This window comes from Sinohyriopsis cumingii, chromosome 2 (genome assembly GCF_028554795.1).
Source record: "Sinohyriopsis cumingii isolate HCF-2022 chromosome 2, ASM2855479v2, whole genome shotgun sequence".
Taxonomy (NCBI): domain Eukaryota; kingdom Metazoa; phylum Mollusca; class Bivalvia; order Unionida; family Unionidae; genus Sinohyriopsis; species Sinohyriopsis cumingii.
In genome coordinates, this window is record NC_142962.1 from 133,509,884 (window position 1) to 133,533,941 (window position 24,058).

At 35.1% G+C, this 24,058-nt stretch overlaps 1 protein-coding gene across 4 annotated transcripts; it reads left to right on the plus strand.

Annotated features, from left to right (window-relative positions):
• The first annotated feature begins 5,688 nt into the window (after window positions 1–5,688).
• LOC149805871 (uncharacterized) lies at window positions 5,689–22,017 on the plus strand. 4 transcript variants are annotated; one of them, XM_089950599.1, is made up of 9 exons: window positions 5,692–5,847; window positions 10,753–11,240; window positions 11,710–11,845; window positions 12,188–12,460; window positions 12,795–12,976; window positions 14,180–14,201; window positions 18,250–18,299; window positions 19,525–19,548; window positions 20,093–22,017. In XM_089950599.1, the coding sequence occupies exons 2-9, from the start codon at window positions 10,773–10,775 to the stop codon at window positions 20,213–20,215; spliced, it is 1,278 nt and encodes a 425-aa protein (XP_089806725.1). In that variant the 5' UTR covers window positions 5,692–5,847; window positions 10,753–10,772; the 3' UTR covers window positions 20,216–22,017. The 4 variants fall into 4 exon arrangements, with proteins under 4 accessions (XP_089806728.1, XP_089806725.1, XP_089806726.1 ...); XM_089950600.1 differs by having other exon boundaries at window positions 5,698–5,894; XM_089950601.1 differs by lacking the exon at window positions 5,692–5,847 and adding an exon at window positions 8,116–10,390.
• The last annotated feature ends 2,041 nt before the right edge of the window (window positions 22,018–24,058 follow it).

Here is a 24,058-nt window from a genome sequence, read left to right on the forward strand (position 1 = left end):
TTCAAACCCCGGCCGAGTCATACCAAAGAGTTACAAAAATGGTACTAATAGCTGCCTCACTAGTCGCTCAGCATTAAGAGGTTAGTGTTAGGACTGGTCGGCCTGGTGCCAGGATAATGTGACTGGGTGGGACATCATGCTACATGTCTGTGGCATGATGCCCCAGTGCTAGACATCACTATAAAATGCCACACTGCAGACATCGTAGCAATATGACAGAAAAATTGTTAAAGCTACATTAAAAATCCTAATAACACACACACTAAATTACTGGAATCACCGGGGTGTTGCAGATTAACAAGAGATCTAATATACACATATAGAGATGGCATGGAAATTTGGAATAGTGACAAATATATATATATATATATATATATATATATATATATATATATATATATATATATATATATATATATATATATATATATATATATATATTAAATGATAAGTTATTTATCGAAAAACACTAATTTGAGCTACGTCATCCCAACTTGAACTGGGGAAATATATGGAAAAAAATGGTCAGGTAAAAAATCAACCTTCGTACAAAGTATGATGTTCTTGAACCTGCATGATACATGGGTGACCAGAGAGGTAGCCTTTAAAAGTCACTTAATAAAAACCTCACCAACCAGTAGATTTTGTGGAAACCATACAGACTATGAAAAACCCACCTCATTTTAAGATCTACTAATATTGCAACAGAGAGATATATAATTACAAATAAGATAAGTGAAAAATACGGGGGAGGGTGTGGAAGCTAAGCGACTATTATATACAAACGACATTATAGATAATAACATATACTCTGAACTTATAAATTTCATTAATACAATTATGAAAACCTTAAGAAATGATACTGAGTAAACCTAGAGGTCCTCAGAAAATGTTTTTTATAATCTATTATTTTATTTTTTTTAATTTTCGAAGACGACCTTGTAAATAGACTATTTGTGAAGAGAGATCGGCTTAAACATTACTAATTAAAAACACACACACTTATAAAAACATTACATACCTCGTAGAATCTAATCTGTCATAACATTGATAGGACCAAAAAGTACGTATACATTGGGACAGTAATTAGCTTTACTGATTAAGGAGCAAATGGACATAGAACACAATTAATTTTACTATATATTCTCTACATTTGTTTCTCAGTACTGAACTTTCCACTGTGTGACAATCAATACAAATCATATGTTAATCTAAAATACCTTCAAAGATGACTTCACGGTGAAGTTCTCGTCAAAGGTTGACCTGCTCTTTTTTGAGATGCTGGACTGTCAACATAGGAGCATGTAAACAGAACACAGATTTCACTTCCGGATCATCACCAAGGTCTTATTACTCACTGTGCACTGTCGCCGAAATACACACAGACAACAACACCCTGGGCTCATATTCTCAAGAATAAACAATTACCTTTAAATCCCTACCAAAAAAGCATAAATAAAACTCTTCTATCACCACCAAAATGAGAGAGGGAAAAATGTTCTAAAAATAGACTAGAACTACATTCGTGGATACTGAACTGGAAGTATTAATTGTGACCCGATTCCAAATGATCTTACGATGCCGAAGCAACGTGGCTCACGCGAGGTAGCACAGATTGTACCGGATCTCCCCAAAGGTAAAGTAAATAAAAAGAACATTACGACAACACAAAAACGGGCACATTTACACTTTACTAATACTACGAGTTATAATACGCAAAACATACATGCACTAAGCAATAAAAACATTATTTTGTTTCCTGTTTATTTTATTATTCCATTTGTCAACTTCCTTTACCTATCTTACACACACCACGGTCATATTAGATAGGACTTGAGGCATGGGAATGAAGGAACTGGCCTCTGTCACGGAAGCGGGTGAACAAGAGTCACGCCACCGTCACAAGCTCATACCGAACTTCCCTAGCTGGAATTATATTTTTTTTATTAAATAGGAATTCTTATAACTAAAGACAACTCTCTGTATATAAATGTGATTATCTGACCAGTCCTTAAAAAAAAAAAAAAAAAAAAACCATGGATAGCATACACTACATATAGCATACACACACAGCACACACTGGACAATATAGATCCCTGGCAAGGATCGGTCTTGTAATTAATGCTCTGAAACCATCCAGTGTTAAAGGGCAATCACAACTCTAGAAAGGGACGGTGTACAAATCCTAATCGAAAATTTCTATAAAAAAAATCAAAATTCTGGTTGACTTTTTTAGATTTTACACATACTATGGGGGTAACATAGAGACATAAACTCCATTTAACTCTCGGCACTAGGGGGTCTTCTCTATGATGGAGACTGAGAGGGACCACACCAATAAACAATCATAGAAGACCAACGCTGGACATGTCAAGAGGCGGCCAGCTCTAACTGAGAAGCTCTTTGCAATCAGTTATTTTTCCGGATGAAGAAGACGATCAACAAAATCCACCATGAGGATACAACCCTAGCCCAGAGTCAAAGAATACTTTTGCAAGTCGGGCATCAGTACTGCTCGAATTCTTATTGCGCATGATTTCTATAAGTATAATTGTACAAGTAGTTGCAAGGGCGAGGAGGGCACAATACCGCCGTTAGTTACAACACCTAAACTTGAAACTGGCGGCGCAAAATAATGGATAAACAGACATCTATAACACCTGATCAGCATGCTGAAACGCTAGCATAATGATAAAAAAAAATAGCAATTGCACTGCCTGGAATTATCGCCACCATTATGTCATTTCTTCTAAAGACGGTGGCAGTGGCATTGGCATGATGACAATCGCATTCTTTGCTGTTCTCTGCTTACATTGCGGTAGGACCTCAAAGGAAAGACCAGATGGCTGCAAGTCCCACCATGATACTGACCACAACTGTCGCTGTTTTGTTGTTGACTTCTTGGGGTGGGTGGGGGTGCAACGCCTTATATCGGCAAGTAACCATGATCATGGTCATACATCCTTCCAAGGCCTTGCTTTTCATTGTTTTTCTGCCCCCATTCTTAGTCTTTACCGACATTGAAGTCATTGCAAAAAAATCGTGTAGGTATTAATGTCAATGCTGTTTGCAAACATGTCCCACCCTGAAAGTGAACGATGCACCTGAGTCAGTATCTTTCTCACATCGTAGTAAATGTGAAAGTGGCAAAAGCAAGCTTAGTGATGTCTCTAGCACATTATAAGCTATACATGGCGACCAGTATACCTGGTGGAGGAAGAACCCAAGAAAACCCTGGCAAGAATCATCGACCCACAGGAAGCTACTGGCAAACTTTCTTACGTACCCATGCCGAGCCCGAAACTAAAACCCCCACTGACAGAGATGATATGTCAGTAATCGGCGAGCCATTATCCCACTCGGCCACCACGGGCCCTTGTTTTCAATGCAGAAAAGAACTGTAAAATTTTAGAACTATTGCTTCAAGCACACTTACTGATGAAACATATATATATATATATATATATATATATATATATATATATATATATATATATATATATATATATATATATATATATATATATATATATATATATATACACACACACACACACATACATACATACAGGGTCCCCAAGTGGTCTAAAGCGCTGTCCGTCACGGATCACTACCATCTCACCTCTGTCTGCGTGGGTTCGAGTCTCGGATTCGGCTAATGTGGATATGTGAGAAAGCTTGCCGGTAGCTTCTCGTGGTTCTTTCCGGGGTTTTCCCGGGTTCTTCCTCCACCATTAATACTGGCCGTCAGTCAGTCAGTCATACATACATACATACATACATACTGAATAGTATTGAAGCACACTGATTTTCGGTCAAAAGCACTAAATCAATATGGTGTCAATAAAGACTGCAAGCAGAAACAAATGCTTATTAGGAAAATAAACATGAAATTCTTAAATTAAACAAGTCCAGCTTTCTCAATACCCGGATAATTTGGTCCAGTCATTCTCACATTAACGCAGGAGCTGCAATTATATGATATTATCCAATCAATATAAATCAACTTTATTGATGAGATTTCAGTGTTCACTGATACAGTACACTGATCTTCAACTCTTGTCTGATGATCTCCATTACCTGTCTGGTATATCAGTTGTGGAAATGTGATTTTAATTCTTCTTTGTAGTCTGTATTTATTGTAAATGCTTACGATTGAAGCTGGATCGTACATCTTTGCACTTTGATGGGCTCGCAACAGATCAAATGTTGATACTGCTTGCTGAGCAAGATACAGTTGGTCTCGTGTTTGATTTACAGGTGTTTTAATAACAGATTACCTTAATGTTATTGGCTTTGTCGGCCCTGTATTTTGAGTCTAAATAGTTCTGCTTGACAAGTGTTTGATTTGTGCTCATACAGGTTGTAGTATTATTTAAACTATTGAAGCGACCGCCGTTTGTTGTGGCTATAGTTTGTTCTTTTAATTATTTTCTTTTTTGTTGGGTGTGGGGGTGGTGGTGTAGAGATTAATCCACAACATTAAATACCGTCACACATGCAAACTTTGACAAGCAAAGCTACGAGTTTAATTACTCACGAAAATGTCTATTTTTTTTTGTTTTCACAATCACAAAAATAAATGCTACAACAGCAACAACGTTCCTACAAGCATTACAACTTGGCGACTGGTCTGGTCAGCATCATGCTCACCGCTCCAAACTATAAGCTCTAGTTCAGCAGCTCTTCTCCATCTTTGAGTTTGACCTGGATCCACAGGTACGGACAAGGCACTCAATCCTCTGGCATTCATCAACATCCCACTGCTTGGTGGTGCTGTGGGCGTTTTCAGGCTAACGTTGATCTATTGTTGTTGAGCAGCATAGAAAATCACCACAACAAAAACGTAATTGCCCTAGCTATGCGGTACCAATACATGTGGATAAACTATTTCGCCTGAATGGCTTACTGGCACAAGTTACACAGTGCGAGACAATTTCCATGTAAATGCTGAATTCATGTATTTAGTACTCAATAGCTGCTTGATGGTCATGAAGTTTACTGCGAGGGAGTCAGCGAGAAGTCGGAGCATACGATTCTGCCGGAATCTAGCAAGAATATTCTTAAATTTACCACAGCGCAACGGAAGATGTAAGTCCCATTTGTCATTTACGCGACGAACAAGGAAACCCCTCGGTTCCATCAAATACACTGTTCCATGTCGATTTTGTTGTCGCATGTGATGAAGCAACTGAGAAGCCAATGCTAAGTCTCAGCAGAGACTCGTTTGCGGAGTTTATTACATGGCTTCAGGTTACATCGAAATGGGTCTTCTGTTTCGACTCCTTGTTGGATTTGTGAAAAAGAGGTTCTTGACGAGTTAACCATGATAAGCACACACTTTCGGGTCGTCGCGATCTCGGATCCTTGTTTGTGTGCCTATGGGGGGACGAGGGGGCGGCGGTGAAGGTCGAGGGCTGGACGAGTTAACCCTGATCAGAAACGAAAATCTGAAACCGGTCATGAAAACCTCTGCACAATCACGATCTTAGAATCTGTTTGTCACCCACTGGTATTTGTTTCAGAACCCAAGGGGATGTACAACAGATGCATGGGTTTTTGTAAAATGGGGAAAGTCATAGGTATCTAGAATAGTCAACACAATAGGCGCGCTATCGAATCCCCATTATGATACTACTACGGTAATATACTCTTCCTGGTTAGACACCTCTAGCGTGTCAAATCTGCAGGTGATATCACCACCACAGAGGTATAAGATGTTTACTACATCCTGATTGTTGGTGAAGATTGGACTTTACTTCATGTTTCACACTGTACATACGCTTTCGTCTGATGGCACAACAAAATTATTAAGTTGGACTCTACCTTTTGGATAAATTACCTGAGGTAAGAAATAGAATCTTGAATCGGAAAGAAGCTCAAGTTTAACCAAGGTAAATATTCATTCTTATAAAGGAATGTGCGAATAACTTCCAAGCAACAGGTGGGGTGAAATATCTTTTTTTTTTTTTCTCACATTACTGTATGTTCATGACTGTTTTCCAGCGTGGAAAAGCGGTGCAGGATAGTTCTTTCTCACAGTCCTATATGTGTATGTTCCTGTTTCCAGCGTGTAACACTGAAGCAGGATACTTCTAACCTGCCTCAGAGCGATGTTTATCCTGACTCGTGAACTATTTGGACCTTCTACAACCGTACATTTTTACTTCGGCCGTCAGTTTTCGATCAGCAATGTGAGAAAAAAAGTACATCATTATGCTTCTGTGTAAAATGGGAAACCCGTACCATCGGGATCAAAATTTTGTTTCAGACCCTCTGGTCGAATTTTTTTATCCTACACAGAAGTATATCATCTCATGGAGGTACTATTAAACATGGCATATGGGACTGTTATCCGTCTACTGCAAGCATAGTGCACACAAAAGTAGCAGCCACTTCCCGATTTTCATTATCACTTTAACATTCTTTAACAATAATCAAGGTAGTCCGAGTTTCCTCTGACCCTTGCCATCCCTTTGTTATATTTGGACATTTATGTTGGGGTGTAGGGTCAGAGTACATTGCCTATCGAAAAGTTGGAATTCGCATAGAGTAGCCGCTTACTAGCCGGCCTAGCAAACTTTAACGAACTTTCACCGAGACATACCTGCATGAAATCGATAGGAAAATGATTTATTTTCTCAGATATTGCGAGATTAGCATTTGTTATATCTTTAATCCGCTGTAGTTAAATATAATCTGTCAGCGGATTGAAGACATAACGAATGCTATATTCGCTATTTCTGAGAAAATAAATCGTATTCCTATCGATTGCATGCAGGTATATCTCGATGAAAGTTCGTTATAGTTTTCTAGGCCGGCTAGTAAGCGGCTACCGTATGAAATGGTGTCGGCTAATTCCAACTTTTCGATAGGCAATGGACTCTGACCCTAAACCCCAACATAAATGTCCAAATATCAAGAAAAGGGTGGCAAGAGTCCGATAAAACTCGGACTATAATCAAGGTAAACATTTATTGCAACACATTTAGTTACTCACCAGTTATTATGTACTTTTGAGAGAGTGACGTATGTAAGGTGAAGTTGTTTGCATTATAAATATGCACAGTTGAGAGAATGTTTGCATACCTCTGTGCTACTTTAATGTAATGTAGCTGACATTTCTTTGGATATTGTACTTTCGGAAATTGTACATGATCTAAACACACTGCTAACTAAATGACTGCTTCCTTGTGCTCAAAATATCAACCTGAATTAGGGTAAAGTATACAGGCCCGGTCCTAGGATGTGCGGGGCCCAAAGCAGCGAAAACGATGAGTGGGGTCCCAACAACAAAAAAATTGCATTGCAGAGTTGATTTCCTGAAAGTGCGGGGCCCAAGGCGGTTGCCTCGTTCACCTTGCCCTAGGACAGGGCCTGACAGTACACTATCCTTAGAGGCTATTAAAATAGGGAAAATGAATTTTGCCAGACTGGACAATACCAGCTTCTGAGTGTGCAATGAATGAATTACCAAATATATAAAATGAAACAAATAAGTTATCGGCTCTATTTTTTAAAATTTACCTCTGAAGCTCAGGAAGTGAAAATGACCAAGTGGAGCTAGCACTTTTTGAAAGATACACGTCTGGGGTAAGGCCAAGCTATATATTATATAACCCATATTACACCCATTAATCATACACCAAAATAAAGGGAATTAAAGGTTCTTTAATACCTAAGATATGCAAGGTCTTTTTTAAATAGCCGGTATAAACCAGTGAGGAAACCCGGGGAAGTTAGTTTTCTTTACAACTCTAACCCTCTATGCAAAAATAGGAAACTTTAGAGCGCCACCTAATGCGAATAGTGGTTGACATGCAAGTGTCCGTCAAACAGTCCGTTTCTCACTGATCCGCTGAGTTACAGTTACGGCTTCTTTAGTGATATTTCGAGTCGAAAAAGCCGCTGTTAAACAGCTTCATATTTCTAAAATTTGTATATTTGTTTTATCAATTCTAGATTAAAGCTGAACTGAGGACTATTTCATTGCATTTTATGTGTCTCATTTAATCTTAGAGATAAGAATATACTTCAGTTTTTGACCTGTTCACATTTTTGTATCATTACGCAAGCTATCTGCAGTACACAATTCGGATGATGTGTATTACTGTACAACAATTTCAGCCACTGTTCTTTAGAAGCTAAAATGTGTTTTAAGGTCATTTGATGTGTAAGCTGTATCTTAAGGTAAGAAAATTTTCTTTAGATGTTGTGCTGCTTAAAAGTTACAACAGTATTCAAAATAAGCCATTTTTGCTTCGAACCTCATTTTTTTGCGTAGAAAACTGAAAAAAGAATCATACATTATGTTTCAGTGTAGGATAGGAAAATTTCATGTCCGGAATAAAAAATTTGTATCCAATACGAGGCTTTGCCGAGTGTCTGACGCAAAATTCTGACCCTCGGATGAAATGCTTCTCTCCTACACCGCTGCATATCAATAATTATGTTATTCCTATGTAGATACTCCTGATACCGAAAAAAACTCCTTAAAAATCAACACAATAAACTTAAAAAGTAATTTGAAATGAGAAACAGGCGATTACTTAATCGTTTAGATTTATTGCCCTCAGACCTATGTCCCTGTGGCCCCGAGTGGCCGAGTGGTCTAAAGCGCTCTCCGTTACGGATCACTGCCATCTCAACCTCTGTCTGCGTGGGTTCGAGTCTCGGATTCGGCTAGTGTGGGTATGAGAGAAAGCTTGCCAGTAGCTTCTCGTTGGGTTATTTCCGGGTTCTTCCTCCACCATTAATACTGGCCCCCATGTATAGCCTATCGTGTGCTGAAAAATGGCGTTAAACCCTACAACAACAACAACCTATGGCCCTGTTTAGGGTTTGCCCTAATAGGAATACAGTGTTTACTCACCGAAGCAGATTTGTGTGTGTACCAATTAAGATGTCAAAAGTTAATTGTTCTATGTCTAAAGAGTTATTTCAGAATGCTATCCAGTACTGTTATATACACAGAATAAATAGGTCTAAACACATATTACTGTTAAGATATAAGAAGACACCTTGCAGTTATTAAAGTCGGCAAGAACTATAAAGATGCACTGGGATGCTATTTGGATAAGTAATAGACACATACAGCGACACGCGTAGATAAAAAAATATTTACATTTTATCACTGAGAACCAAAATGAACAAAGATATTTAAGATGTCAAAAGAAAAAGATAAAAATAACAGCGAAAATAACTACGCGACTTGAAAATGTAGATTATATCGACGAAAGAGATATTTTTCTCTTTATCGTTTTATTTATTTTTATATGCTTTTATTTGTTAATAACGCGAACATATCTGGATGCAAGATCATGCAAGTTAGTGGCACTATAGCGTCATACCGCTTGGCATGGCATCGTTTCCTACGTCACTGTAAGGAAATTGAATAGGGTGGTACATTATTTTTCTAGTCTAGTTTTTCAATTCCTGCTATATTTTCCACTAGCAGAGGCAAATATATGAATTTATTTGCATTATAAGGGAAGGTGGTGGAAGGGTGTAAGAATAATAATAATAATAATAAAATGACGTCACTTGAGAGTGAGGCTGAGCAAACTTTTAGTAAAGAAACTAACACACGGTGGGTTCACTAGATTACTTCTGAGCTACAGTTTTTCGTTTAAGCAAAATTCGACATGTCTTTGCATCTGCACTGTCCAATGTTTCTCGTTCCGTGTCAGTCCATCTTTGATTTGACTCAGTTGGCATCATTCGAAGGAAATGGACATTGTCCAACTGAGTTGAAATGGTTGGCGAGTGTTGTGCTGACCTTGTTTATGTCGCGGTTTTTGTGATTGTTCAATTTGATGTTTGTTTAGGGGAGGGGTTTCAAGCCATTTGATTCAGTACGTAATGACGTTTTTACTAAAATATTCTAAGCTTTGGTTGATTTTGCAAGTAACTCCTCTTGATGTCGCTGTCTCAAACATTTCCGTACATGTTAGACAACGCCTTTTTACATATGCGTGTCAACGCGTCATTACCATGGTTGAAGTTGAACGCAATTTTTTTTTCCCCCGTTGGCTGGTGACCATATGAGGTTGTTTAAAGACCACATTGAAACGTGCAGGGAAATCAGTAATCTGTCACTGTATCTGGACTGTTCATTCTTTAGTTTAGAAGATGTGAGCAGTATCTTGTTACAAAAAGGAAAAGACTGTTTGCAGTCTTAGATTTTGTATCCGAGGAGACTGCTTTGGTCAATGACCTTAGCTTTCACTATAGTCGGGTCTATACTTTTGTCCTTGTATCCCATTTTTAAGTGCACTTTTAAAAATCGCCAAGTTTTCTTTTTAGCATATCCTTGTCTGAGAAGGTACGTTCAATGCAAACACGTAGGCCGAACGGATTTTTAATGTGTACCTGTTTTGGTTGACATCTGGTAAGTACGAGATATTAATAGGATTCAGACGATTTGCAATACTATCCAGTTGTTATGTTCCCATATTGTAATATGGATCGAGTGACAAACTGTCTTCTTTATAAAAAAATTTTTATCATAAAGTGCAAAATTACAAAGAAAATTTTATTTTATATGTGTTTATATTGACGTTTATTTAATGAGATTGACAAAGAGACACTATACAATATAAACGAAAACATTAAATGAAACGATGATCATGTCCAAAGAAAACAATATCTTGTTTTTTTATATCTAAACAACATATGTAATATACATATTGTCTCAAACCTTTTTATAGGAAAAATACGAAAATTAAGTTTTACCTCACACTTGTTTTGCAGATTTTGCATCGTACACGACGATGTCTGGAGACATTTGCCACTGTATATTTTATCAGTTTGATGGAGAAACTTGTGCCCATACGATCAAAGAGTTCTTTTCAGGAAAGCGGTATAACGTGCAATTCATTCTCCACGAGCTGCAAAATGCAAATATCACAAACGTTTCCAATCCAGGTATATTCATACTGTTACTTACACCCGACTCGTATGATTTCATCCAGACTCAGAAACATGTAGATCTAAATGCGATATTCCCAAATCCAGAATTCACCGTCATCCTCCTCTTTCATGTGAAGAAGACCACGACTGAAATTACGACGCTTTTGTCATCCCGGATAAGGGACTTTTCCAAAACGATGATACTGGAATACGGCTCTCTTTCCACTCTTGGCATAGACATTATGGACCTCGTTGAACAAGTCGAAGAAAAATGTACACGTTTGCCTCCTCAACAAAAATTTCAAGTCTGGCCACGTGAAGCTGTAAAGGTATAATGTGCTTAATACTTGGTTCTTGTAGAATGCCAATGTTTCAAATTGCCAATAGTTACATGCTGTCAAGAATAAACGATGCACATGATTAGAACGAGTTTTAATCTGAAAATTGCAAGCACCGGTTCAAATATTGGAGGTACCAGTTCTCATCGGTATTTCTTCCACATATTCAGAGCCTTACTGCCTACATATCTTTAGCTATAGGTGTATAATGCCAAATTTCTTATTTGGTGATCACTTGATGTCCCCGAATGCTACCTTTATCTGATTTTATCTTGTAGCGTTAATCATTACATACAACATTTTGTTCACGCCTTTAATATAAAAACCTATTGTTAACTCGTACAATATTCAATATGTAAATTTAGCTCTCGAAATTTGCTCTTTAATTGCTTTTTAGGTGAGTAATGGTGAGTTGTCATCTATTCCCTTTTCGATTTGTTAATAATCTATTTTTTCACAGACAGGCGAACAGGTTCTCCTAATATTCATGGAACCGGTTGATGAAGACTCCAAAGTCGAGTTCATTCAGGAATGGGACCGTCTAACACGAATGGCTGAACGTTTGAATCCCATGACGTTCAGTTTTACTGTCGGCGGTAATTTCAAACACAAATAGTGTTCAATCTTTTAATTAAATTAAATATATGATAAATATTTTACTTTAAAGAGCTGGATAAATAGTCTCCTTTCAGATTATTACCTTTTTCATGTGGTGATACTTTCGTAAACTCTTCCTTTAGTGTAAATATTCAGCAATGTGAAAGTTGGTACGTCTTTTAACTGAATGGGTTTCGATTACTGAAATAAAATTATCATTCAACTTTTACAACTGCTATAATTACCTGCACAACATAGAATTTAAATTTATATATCTTTTTTTAATGCTAGTATTCATAACAAACCACCTAATGCTCTTTATACGCGGTAAACGTTTGCAGATGTAGAACCTGGTGAAAGAATACTTGAAGTGATGGTGAACAATACTAGTTTCGGGAAAGTTGTGCTGCACGTGCGTCGCGTTGAACCAAAGATAGAGCAGATCAATAGACTTCTACAGAGCGCCATAAGTCCCATCGAACTTCTGTGTCAGACTCTTCATATTGCGCCCTCTACCCTAGAACATATAGATAAAGAGCTACTAGATTTGTTGTCCAATAACACCGCCTCAGCCAGTCATGTTTTTGATGAACTTGATTGTAAGAGATTTAGAGGTAATATTTCAGTCTGTTATTCTTGCATATGAATAGCTATTAAAAAGTCTTTCAATTAAATTAGATCAAGTGCTGTAAAACAGAGAGGACTGTAACTTTTTATCCACATAAAGTAATAAGCAAAGGAGTATTGTGTTGGTAGTAACAGAAAAGATGTATAGGTCCATACTATACAATTAAAATATAACGATTTTCTTTGGAAAGAAGGAACAAGCCTGGAATCAAACCATTGGCTTCTTCTTTCTTTCTTTCTTTCTTTCTTTCTTTCTTTCTTCTTCTTCTTCTTCTTCTTCTTCTTCTTATTATTATTATTATTATTATTATTATTATTTAGATTCCAGTGCAAATTATGAGCTTCCAACACTTCTACATTTTGGTGCCAAATATGGACTGAAACTATTCTGCACGGAACTTCTAAGACTTCCTGGATGTAAACTAGCCATACAGATGAAAAATAAAGATGGACTGCTTCCATACCAGATAGCAAAAAGGGAAGGATATGACAATCTGGCATGGGTATGACTATGATATTCTAGCAAATATTGCGTAACGATACTGATTTAATCAGCTTTAAATCGTCGTTATATGTTCTTTAAGACTGAATTAGCAGCATTTTTGTCTTTCATAAATGTAATGACACTTACATTTTGCTTGTTTCAAAACTGTTCGTGTATTTTATATGCCACAGTTACGTTGCTAAAGGACCAGTATTTATGACAAACGATTATGAGAAACGTTTCTTTCACACGATAATGAAATAGACAATGTTTTGACATCACCTGATAAGTCCCTGTAAATAAGAAACTCGTGGAAAACATTTTATTGGTTGCTGGTAACTTGTGCATTACGCTGATGTTAAATTTATACGTATTTTATTACATTAATCTGATGTTAGATGTATACATATTTTATTACATTAATCTGATGTTAGATTTATACGTTTTTTATTACATTAATCTGAAGTTAGATTTATACGTATTTTATTACATTTATCTGATGTTAGATTTCTACGTATTTTATTACATTAATCTGATGTTAAATTTATACATATTTTATTACCTTAATCTGTTAGATTTATACGTATTTTATTACACTTATCTGATGTTAGATTTCTACGTATTTTATTATATTAATCTGATGTTTGATTTATACGTATTTTATTACATCAATCTGATGTTCGATTTATACGTATTTTATTACATCTGATGTTTGATTTATACGTATTTTATTACATTATTCTAATGTTTGATTTATACTTATTTTATTACATTAATCTGGTGTTAGATTTATACGTATTTATTACATTAATCTGATGTTAGATTTATACGATTTGTATTACATTAATCGTACTTAAACGGGTCACATCTGCCTATCATCTTTCGTTTTCTTCATTTTTCTTTTTTGTAACTGCGTCAGCCATATTAAATGATATAGATTATGTTTGTATCATTTTATAATGCAGTACAATTGTGCCAAAATACATAACTTTATTACTATAATGCTACAATAGAATGTGAATGAAATGTTGTTTGATTTACTTGTTACAATTTATCAAAAACACCAAGGTTTCTTAAATACTCAGTAAAACATGAAAGTGCAAATTAAAACATTGCAAATTTTACACTGTTCGTTTGCTTGTCGAAAATATTATTGTATCGTCTTAGACTTGTAATAATCAGTCATCAAAAATATAAGAATTGTATCTTTGTTTTCCTGAAGGTTCTTCAAAACAGCGAACAGGGTAAGTTCATGTATTTATAATTTCTTGTGTATGCTAAACAGTAAATACTAATTGCCTAAACAAAATAAAGCAACAACAAGGAACACGACAACTGCTGCAAGAATAATAATAATAATAATAATAATAATAACGATTATTATTATTATTATTATTATTATTATTATTTAAACGACAAGGAGAAAGCACTAAAAGAATGATTTCCGCCGATGTTTTAAATAATTTTTGTTCGTCAGTTTCACTTATTAGATTTATGACCACCAATTGACATACTATACTAGAAGTTCATTTTATAAATCTTAATATTTTCAATGTAGTTATTCTGGCCTGTCAGTAAATATTCCTACGCCTAGTGACTCGTCATATGCCTAAAGTGCCTTAAACTCTAAAATGGCTTCTTTAACCCATCCATCTCTTTTTGTGCAGCACCATATAATATGAGTGTTCACGAGTAAAGGTTGAACGTATTTGTAATCCGCATTAACAATAATAGCAAGAATTAGAATCTGATAATAAATCCCAATTAAAAGCCAACACTAAATACTAAACAAAATGGGCTTTTGTTCTGGTGTTTATTTGATTAGCCTTTTCTCATAGATAAAACCACAAGATACACAGAAATGAGAGCTTGCTATCTCAAGCCAAAGGTTTCGTTTACTCAGCTATAACAAATATCTTCATGGATAAACTAATGAGGAAAATCAATTGTCTCATTCATCATTAGTCAAATATGTATAGTTATTAACCCCTTTTAAACCAAACATAATACAACATAAAACCCTCTCTAAACCGAACATAATATAACATAAAACCCTCTCTAAACCGAACATAATATAACATAAAACCCTCTCTAAACCGAACATAATATAACATAAAACACTCTCTAAACCGAACATAATATAACATAAAACCCTCTCTAAACCGAACATAATATAAGATAAAGCAGCGAATTTTGTACCAAGACAAGCAGTACGTGTTATTTGTGGGTTGTGATAAAAAATGACTACCAGCATTAACTATCTGCCATATTATCTCGTATACTACTTGATTAAATTGACAACGGTAAACCAGGAAGTTTGTTTTATTGGCTGATATCGCATATAGTACCAGAAAACCAGGAAGTGCTTTTTGTTGTTTGATTTCACACAGTTCTTGAGTGAAAAAACAAGCACTAGGTAGTGAATTTTGTTAGTTAATTTCATGGAGTGTCCGAAAGCAGGAAGTTTTTGTTTTGAGGGTGTTTTTTTTTTGTTGTTAATTTATTGTTATTTTTGAGTTTGTTATTTTTTGAATTGTCACTGATAAATGTCAACCAGTAAACAAAATACTTCTGCTGGCTAGTATCGCATTGTCCACTGTTGAATGTCGACTGGTAAATTTTTAAGTTCTATTTAAGGGCTAGTCACTTATAGTCCCTTTAAAATATCGACTGGTAGATTTTTAAGTTCTATTTAAGGGCTAGTCACTTATAGTCCCTTTAAAATATCGACTGGTAAATCTTTAAGTTCTATTTAAGGGCTAGTCACGTATTGTCCCTTTAAAATATCGACTGGTAAATCTTTAGGTTTTATTTAAGGGCTAGTTACTTATAGTCCCTTTAAAATATCGACTGGTAGATTTTTAAGTTCTATTTAAGGGCTAGTCACTTATAGTCCCTTGAAAATATCGACTAGTAAATCTTTAAGTTCTATTTAAGGGCTAGTCACGTATTGTCCCTTTAAAATATCGACTGGTAAATCTTTAAATTCTATTTAAGGGCTAGTCATGTATTGTCCCTTTAAAATATCGACTGGTAAATCTTTAAGATATTAAACGTGAACTATATGTCTACTTGTTTTTGAAAAGAGATATTTTCTCTTTAAATTAAAAGAAAAGTCTCTATGATATTTGCCTTGGCAAGATATATGTATATTCAGAGGCGTAGCTGGGGGGGGGGTACATATGTCCCCGGGCGCTAAGGTACAGGGGCGCCAAAATGAGGCTTACAACGTTACATTATAATAAGTAAACAAGGGTAATATTCAAAAATGTGATTAAACGGGGAGGGGGGCTGGGGCGCCAATTTTATAGTTCGTCCCCGGGCGCAAAATATCATAGCTACGCCTCTGTGTATATTGCTAAATTATGGTCGTATGCTTTAATGGCGTATATACTCAGGATAAACTGGACCTTGGCCTATTCAAGTTTCCATCAAATGACGGTTGTAATGTTTGACTCGTCATATAATCTTTTAAACTTTTCTCTTTCTTTATTCCATCTGTCTTACAGTATATCTCAAGTTGTTATCTGTATCAATTATATCCTAGAAGTGGTCTTTTACCTTTTTTATTTTAATAATGCTTATTCATTTTTAATCATAAATGGGATTTGACGTAGTTGTCATATATCTTTTTGCGTTTTTAAAAGTGCCTCTGCTGGATCGAAAACACACAGCTAAGTTAATTGCATGTACTGTTTACTGCTTAATTCATTTTCTTGTTGCATTATTCACTCATACTTCGCGTTCTCGTTAGCTCCATTCCACCTCTTGTGTGAAATCCTAAATATTTCCTAGCAACATCATCATCCCCTACTGTCACCAAAGAGGGTTGATCAAAATGTTCTGTAACGAACGTTGTAAAGAAACAGTTACTTTACTGCTTCCAATAGTTTTAGTGGCACTTCCCTAAGTAACTTCATTTCGACTTAATGCATTTTCTCCATCTTTTACTAGTGTCTTTAACAAATGTAGCAGCCCTTCACGCGACAGCATTCGTAGCGACGCGATATATATATATATATATATATATATATATATATATATATATATATATATATATATATATATATATATGTTTTTCTACGCTTTTGTAATGTTTTCCCCTTAACGATACTTTTTGAAGTTTTGAAAAAGCTAGAAGTCTCAAGATGCTAAATATGGGCTGGAGTATTTAGAGTTTTTGTAAGGTTTGCATTACATACTTGCATGTGCATACGGGGTGGGGGGGAGCTTATCCTGGTGCGACATGAAGCCTACTCTCAAGTTGGTCTCGACACTTTTTGCGAATAGCCTCACGTAAATTGTATCTGATTACCGTGTCCGTTCACTGTTTCGTTCCTTGGTAACATGTGGCTTAGAATTATTTCTTGTGTGTTCCTAGGGTATTGAGGATCATAACGCACATCATCTTTCAAGCAAGATTTCAAAGAAATATTTTTTTTAAATTAAAAAATGAATATGCTTTAAAAGGTGATATCGAACTTGTTTGCTTCCAGACACTGCTTTGTGTCGTACTCTCGGGTTCAAAGTAGTGATCTTATTTACGAAATTTAAGCTTTCTACCTTGTACCTGTAAGATAAACTCCCCGCAGATCTTTACTCTTAAACCCATTTGTTCTTCATCTTGCGATCTAAGCATCCGCCGGGCATAAACCCTGCGCATTCCTAATTAATTGGTCAGAATTTCTTCCGCATTTTGTCTTTGAAATACCAAAATTATCTGCTATAAAAGTTAGCCATCTGTCTTCCTTCACATTTACTTCCACAGAATCGACTGTTTTTGTTTGTTTGTTTGTTTTGTGTTTTTTTTTTTTAATTTTTTATTTATAGAGATGTCCTGGTCTACCTTTTCATCCTACTTTCACTAAGTCTTTCATCCATCTATTGATTCCATATTAGGTAAGCTTTTTAGACCCATAAATAGCATCCGAGACAGCTTTTATAGGTGTACATTTGATAAAATGTTAATATCACTCACTGTTCAAAACTGTACTTTTCTGACATTCTGCCACCCCGTTTACACGTGGCATAGTAAAAGATGACGTCGCTAAGCACGTGATTTCATAAAATTAAAAAATGACTTTACGTGTTAATGTGAGAGGTTTTCAGTTACAGACCGGCGCTTTTATTTCTGGCGCAGGGTTAATTTGTTTAGAAGATATTTCAATTCCTATGGATCATTTCAATCACTACTCACATATGGATAGGCACTTTTTTGACGTAACTATGATGTTAGCCCGCACAGTATGGCTAGTTATTTATCTGTCTGTATTAATTTGCTTTTATTTTCAGACCTTTGTAATGTTGCTGGATTTCAAACTCAACCTCCCACTAAAGACCAGGTGAGCCCCCAGATCAAACATAAATTAAAGTCGGGTTCAACAGCATACAACAAAGATCCTGATCTTCCTTAGCATAATGCGACTGCAGATCAGGGTCTAGCTTGTTTGTTCTACTGATTACTCCTAACAGACTGCACAGAACCAAATCTGTCGGCGCATAAAATCTGTCGGCGCATCATGCGCCGACAGACCTGGGTCTGTGCAGTTTGCAGCTTTACTCGTCTCATAAGCGAGTATGACGGTATTCAATGCTAAATTTACCCATAAATTATGCCTTTTCCCATGTTATTCTGTATGCGTTCTATATTTCAAAAATAAATTTGTTGATCAGCGATATTCCAAATGTAACAAAGCTGATATTCTTTAGAGTGTACAATACTGACATTAATTTCAGTGACTTAGAATCAAGAGTTTTTGTAGCGTGCTCCATCTGGTGAATTCCTGTATTTGATCAATGTAAACTACTTATGGTTCCATGTTTAACTTGATATTTTGGAGAGCACAGAAATTCAACAATTCCGGAAATTAGCAATCAGTATTTAAACACTATGTTGCAATAAGTTATTATGAGGGAAAACCTTCAAATACTTTATTTAATTCATATTTTATATATTTATTTAATTGTTTTTCAAATATAGTTCCTTTAGTCATTTCGTTACGCAACGTCAAATATCCGATATTCTTAACAATTTGTTTTCATATTGCAAGTATTGATTATTAAGTCGTTATTTTTTTTTCTTCTTTTTTTTCTTAATTCAATTTCATATCAACTTATATGATTCTGTTAAACTGGGTTGGTTTTGTAATGATATTATAGTTTTATTTATTAAATATACAAATGTGCCATTGAAATAGACAGAACCAAATTTGTTTCCATAAAATGTATATGTGAATTATTAATTGTTATGAGATATTATTGTATTGTCTAAGTATTTCTGTTATCACTGAAACGGTTTTTGCGAGACATACAGCCATTGAAAACTGTGTGGAGTGATACATACTTGTATAACAAATTAAATACCTCAAGCGTTCCACAAAAGATGCATATTTTTGAAGAAATGAAGAAAGGAGTGTTTAAGAGGTTTGCTGATTAAAAGCTATGTAAATCCCTATTAAATGACAAGAATGAATTTCAGAAGTTTCAATTTATTATATCTGTATTCGCTTTTGATTCTTAATCATATACTGCCTTAATTCTGACGATAAAATATTTTCCATTTTGCAGATAAAGCCATCACTACAACGGCGGGTAAGAATCTTTTGCACATATACCCATATTTCTTCATTTTCTATCATTCTATTCCAAACCTCAATATATATATATATATATATATATATATATATATATATATATATATATATATATATATATATATATATATATATATAATGGATGAACATGAATGACTTGCTCGTTCTCAGATCCAGTAACATCTTCAAAGTATACATCGCTTGTTGAAGTTTAAATAAAGATGATTTTTACTGAATTGTATACAATCGTAAATACTGTTAAACAAAACCCAAAATGAACGTTGAAATGAATCTGACAAAGGTGAGGTTTTTGTTACCATTCTTCTTTAGCGCCTTTCAATATTGTAAAAGTGACCCTGGTTTCGTAAAGTTGGTAACGTCATGCTTGCTACGGATTGTGACGAAACCTACCGTACATAATTTAATAAAAATGAAACCGACCTCACTATTATATCGTATCGACTTTATGCCTACAATTACTTTCAGATGTAATACTGTTTAAAGGAAAAATCTTATATAATTCTATTTTTATCACTGTTTAGATGACCGACTTGACTACTAAACCGGCTACGTGGCTAGGTACATCTATTTCTGAAAAACCCGTGCCCATTGAGTACGGAAAAATGAAGAGAAAAGAACGTAACTATGAATCAATAGATGACTAATAGTAAAGAAATGTAAGAACTCCAGCAATGAAGAAATCCAGCAATCGTCAACCTCGTTATAGAGTTAAACGCATATATATATATATATATATATATATATATATATATATATATATATATATATATATATATATATATATATATATATATATATATATATATATATATATATATATTTCTTTTACACGGAAAATAAAGCTTGTTATATGCATATGAAAAAACACCCATATTATCTGTGTATCCCGGCTGCCAAACAAAAGGTCGCAAGTTCAAAACTCGCGGCGGCATCCCAATGTTTTTTTTAAAAAAATTCCTGTATTTTATGTTCAAGCCTTCTTTTAAACTCATTCCAATTTACTTTTACATTTTTTTAGTCTTCAAAATGTATCACCCCCGTCCTAGGACCGGCAATAGCTAGTGAATAAATTATTGTAATCCAGATTTTATGTGTCCATACTATGATTATATTGTACATTCCAAATCATTTCAGAATTTTCAGAGATCAACATCCAATCTACATGCTACGATTTGCAATATCCATCCTTTATGTAATTAGTCTTATTATTACAGGGAATTAACCCGAACATTGTCTAAAAATTTAAGCAATTTTATCCTGTTACCTGTTCGTCCTCATGAAATTTTGTGAGAGTGTATATAATATAGCATATTGTAGAATATTAAACAGTATATACTTTCAAGCAAAGGAGCACCTAAATTCTGTTGGTTTGGAAAATGTGTACGATAATTTTAGCCAAAACTTCAATAACATACAAGCCTTCTCATTAACAGTTATTTCAACTGCCATTGGATTTTTTATTTCTAAAACCAGAAAGAATTATGTTGCGTGTGAAGTGTAACTTGCTATAGCATTTTACGATAATTTTCTACTCCTGGATATGGAATATATTAATTTGGAGAATGTTTGCCTTATGGCTCTTTTAAATATTTGCAAGTGATTTACTTTGATCTGTATATCGGACGAAATCTCAATTATTTTATCAAATCTTTTCATTACTCAGGTGTGTGCGCACAAGATTTTAAGATAGCTTTGGGTATATTAAAGAAGGTTAAGTGTGTTTTAAACATTGTTCAGCTTGTGAAATTAGGAAAAGTAGAGTCATAATGAGTTATAGAAGTGTTAAAACGATATGCATACAACTTTATAAAGTAGATTCCTTAAAACGGCGTACTTACGACGTAATAAGGTAGATTCCTTTTTTAAAGACAGAAGGTATTCGTTGTTCTTTCTAAATTTTGATAACATGTATGTTAGACTTGGAAGGTCAATGGTTTTCCATTCTGTATTGAGAGTGAGCTTCAAAATATTTAAATACGGTTGAAAACATTTACATGAAATATTATAACATTTTTAAGTCGAAACCATGAATCAATTACAAACATTTTCTTCTTCTGATAAATACAAGATAAATAAAATGTACATAGCGTGCACATTATTTATCTTGCTTTTATCAAAAGAAGAAAATTCTAGATATGTTTACCATTTCTCGACCAATATGTTATCTAGGAAAGAGCATCTGGTGAAGAAGCTACTTATAAATATGCCAAAATGGACGTTTTTGCCAGTTATACCTTGTTAATTACATTTGTTTCTGTTCTTTTGTCACTTTGGATTCATATATTGTTGTACACATTATTTGTGTAAATGATAAATTTAGAATGTGATAAATTTCAGTTGGGCTGAGTTAATTTTGCTTACTTGAAAATCAGAATCACTTTTGGATATTTGATTGCCATTATTATCATATTGTAGAGGTACACATACAAATAAAAATGGAAATTATGCCAAGTTTTGAGCTATTTTGTATTTAACTATGAACATCTTCAGGTAGCCTAAGTTACATTCACGTTTTATTAATTTACCCGATTTTTTTTTTCGTTTAACATGCCTGCTCATTCATCTATCGAAGATCAATCAGATATATGTAACATTCAAATACACATAGGCACACAGATGCACACACATGTATATATAGAAAGAGAGAGAGAGAGAGAGAGAGAGAGAATTATAAATATACACCAGACAGAACGGAAAGAGCTATCCCTGGATTCCTATAGAATAATGCTTGATTTAATGGCAGAATTAATGCAAATAATACTATCATACAGGTTACAGAATTTTTAATTTGTACTCTCCTCGGAGATTCGAACCCAGGCCCACGGGTAAAGGGCACCCGCCTGCACACACGAGCCCATATTCCCTCACGACTAAGCACACATCACCAAAAAATGATGTTACTCAATCGGTGTTATATGCACTCGTGTGTAGCAGACACACTCGCACCTAGTAATTAATTCTCAAGTATTTACACAGTCATTCTTGATTCATATGAAAGAAATCAAGGTATATAGAACTAATTATAGAGAATTATAAATATACACCAGACAGAGCGGAAATTGCTATCCCTGGATTCCTATAGAAGAATGCTTAAAAAAATAGTAGGCAGAATTAATATTTTAATACAAATAATAATATCATATATAAAGCTCACTTGGCAGTGACCACTTACCGCTATGTATAACAATATACATACAAAGTCCAAAAAAGCAACAAGTAACCATACAAAAATGGAAAACAAAGCAAGCCAATTGGGACCTCTTCCAACAAGCCTTGAGCAAGATACAACTAGAATAACTTCAAAGTAACGATGCAAATCAATACTATCACAACATAACCCTGGCTATCAATGAAGCTGCACAAAACAGTATACCTAAAACTAGCGGGAAATCCAACCACAATAGTATACCATGGTGGACAGACAATTGCCGCATAGCCATCAAGGAAAAAACAGAAAGCCCTCAACCGCTTTAAACACACAAAACTAGCTTCGGACTTTATAATATATAAGCATAAAGAAAACAACACAAGAACAGTAATAAAGGAAGCAAAAACTAATTCATGGCGAGCATACTGCTCCACACTCAACCATCATACCAACTCTAAAGAAGTCTGGGCAAAAGTCAAAGCCATGAAAGGGAAGGTCACGGCAACATCACCAAAAATATCAGGAACCGACACCAATCAGAGCAAAGCAGAACAGCTGGCACGACATTTTGCTAATTCCAGCAGTAATAACAATCATACCCAAAAATTTATGGAGCAAAGACGGGCAATCGAAGAAGAATTCCCTCTCATATTCACGGACCAAACCAACAATGACTCACCACTAAATGACTCATTCAACCTCGATGAATGGAGAAAAGCACTACTTAACAAAAAAAAAAAAAAAGAAAAAGAAAAACACATCCCCAGGTGAAGACAACCTCGGCTATGACATCTATAAACATCTCCCGATAAATATGCAAAGAATTATACTTGACATGATAAACCTAATATGGCACACTGGAAACATACCCACATTATGGAAACAAGCAGTGGTCATAGCCATACCTAAACCAGGAAAAGAGCCCAAAAACATAACATCATATAGACCCATCTCCTTGACTAACACCATCTGCAAAGTCATGGAAACAATGATCAACAACCGGCTAAGGCACCACCTGGAACAAAACTACCTACTTACTGAAAATCAAAGTGGATTTAGAACGAAACGCTCCACCACTGATCAGCTAATTCGACTAGAAGCCAGCATTAAACTTGCCTTTAATGCCAAACGGGAAAAAGATAGGCACTTAATTGCGGCATTCCTAGACCTCGAAAAAGACATCAACCTCCTAAACAATATCAAGGGGACGACGTGGGAAGCTGACCAACAAACTATGCTCATGCTCTACAAATCATTAATCAGGACTAAACTGGACTACGGTTGCCAGGTGTATGCCTCGGCAAACAAGGACCTGCTTAAGAAACTGGACAGCATACAA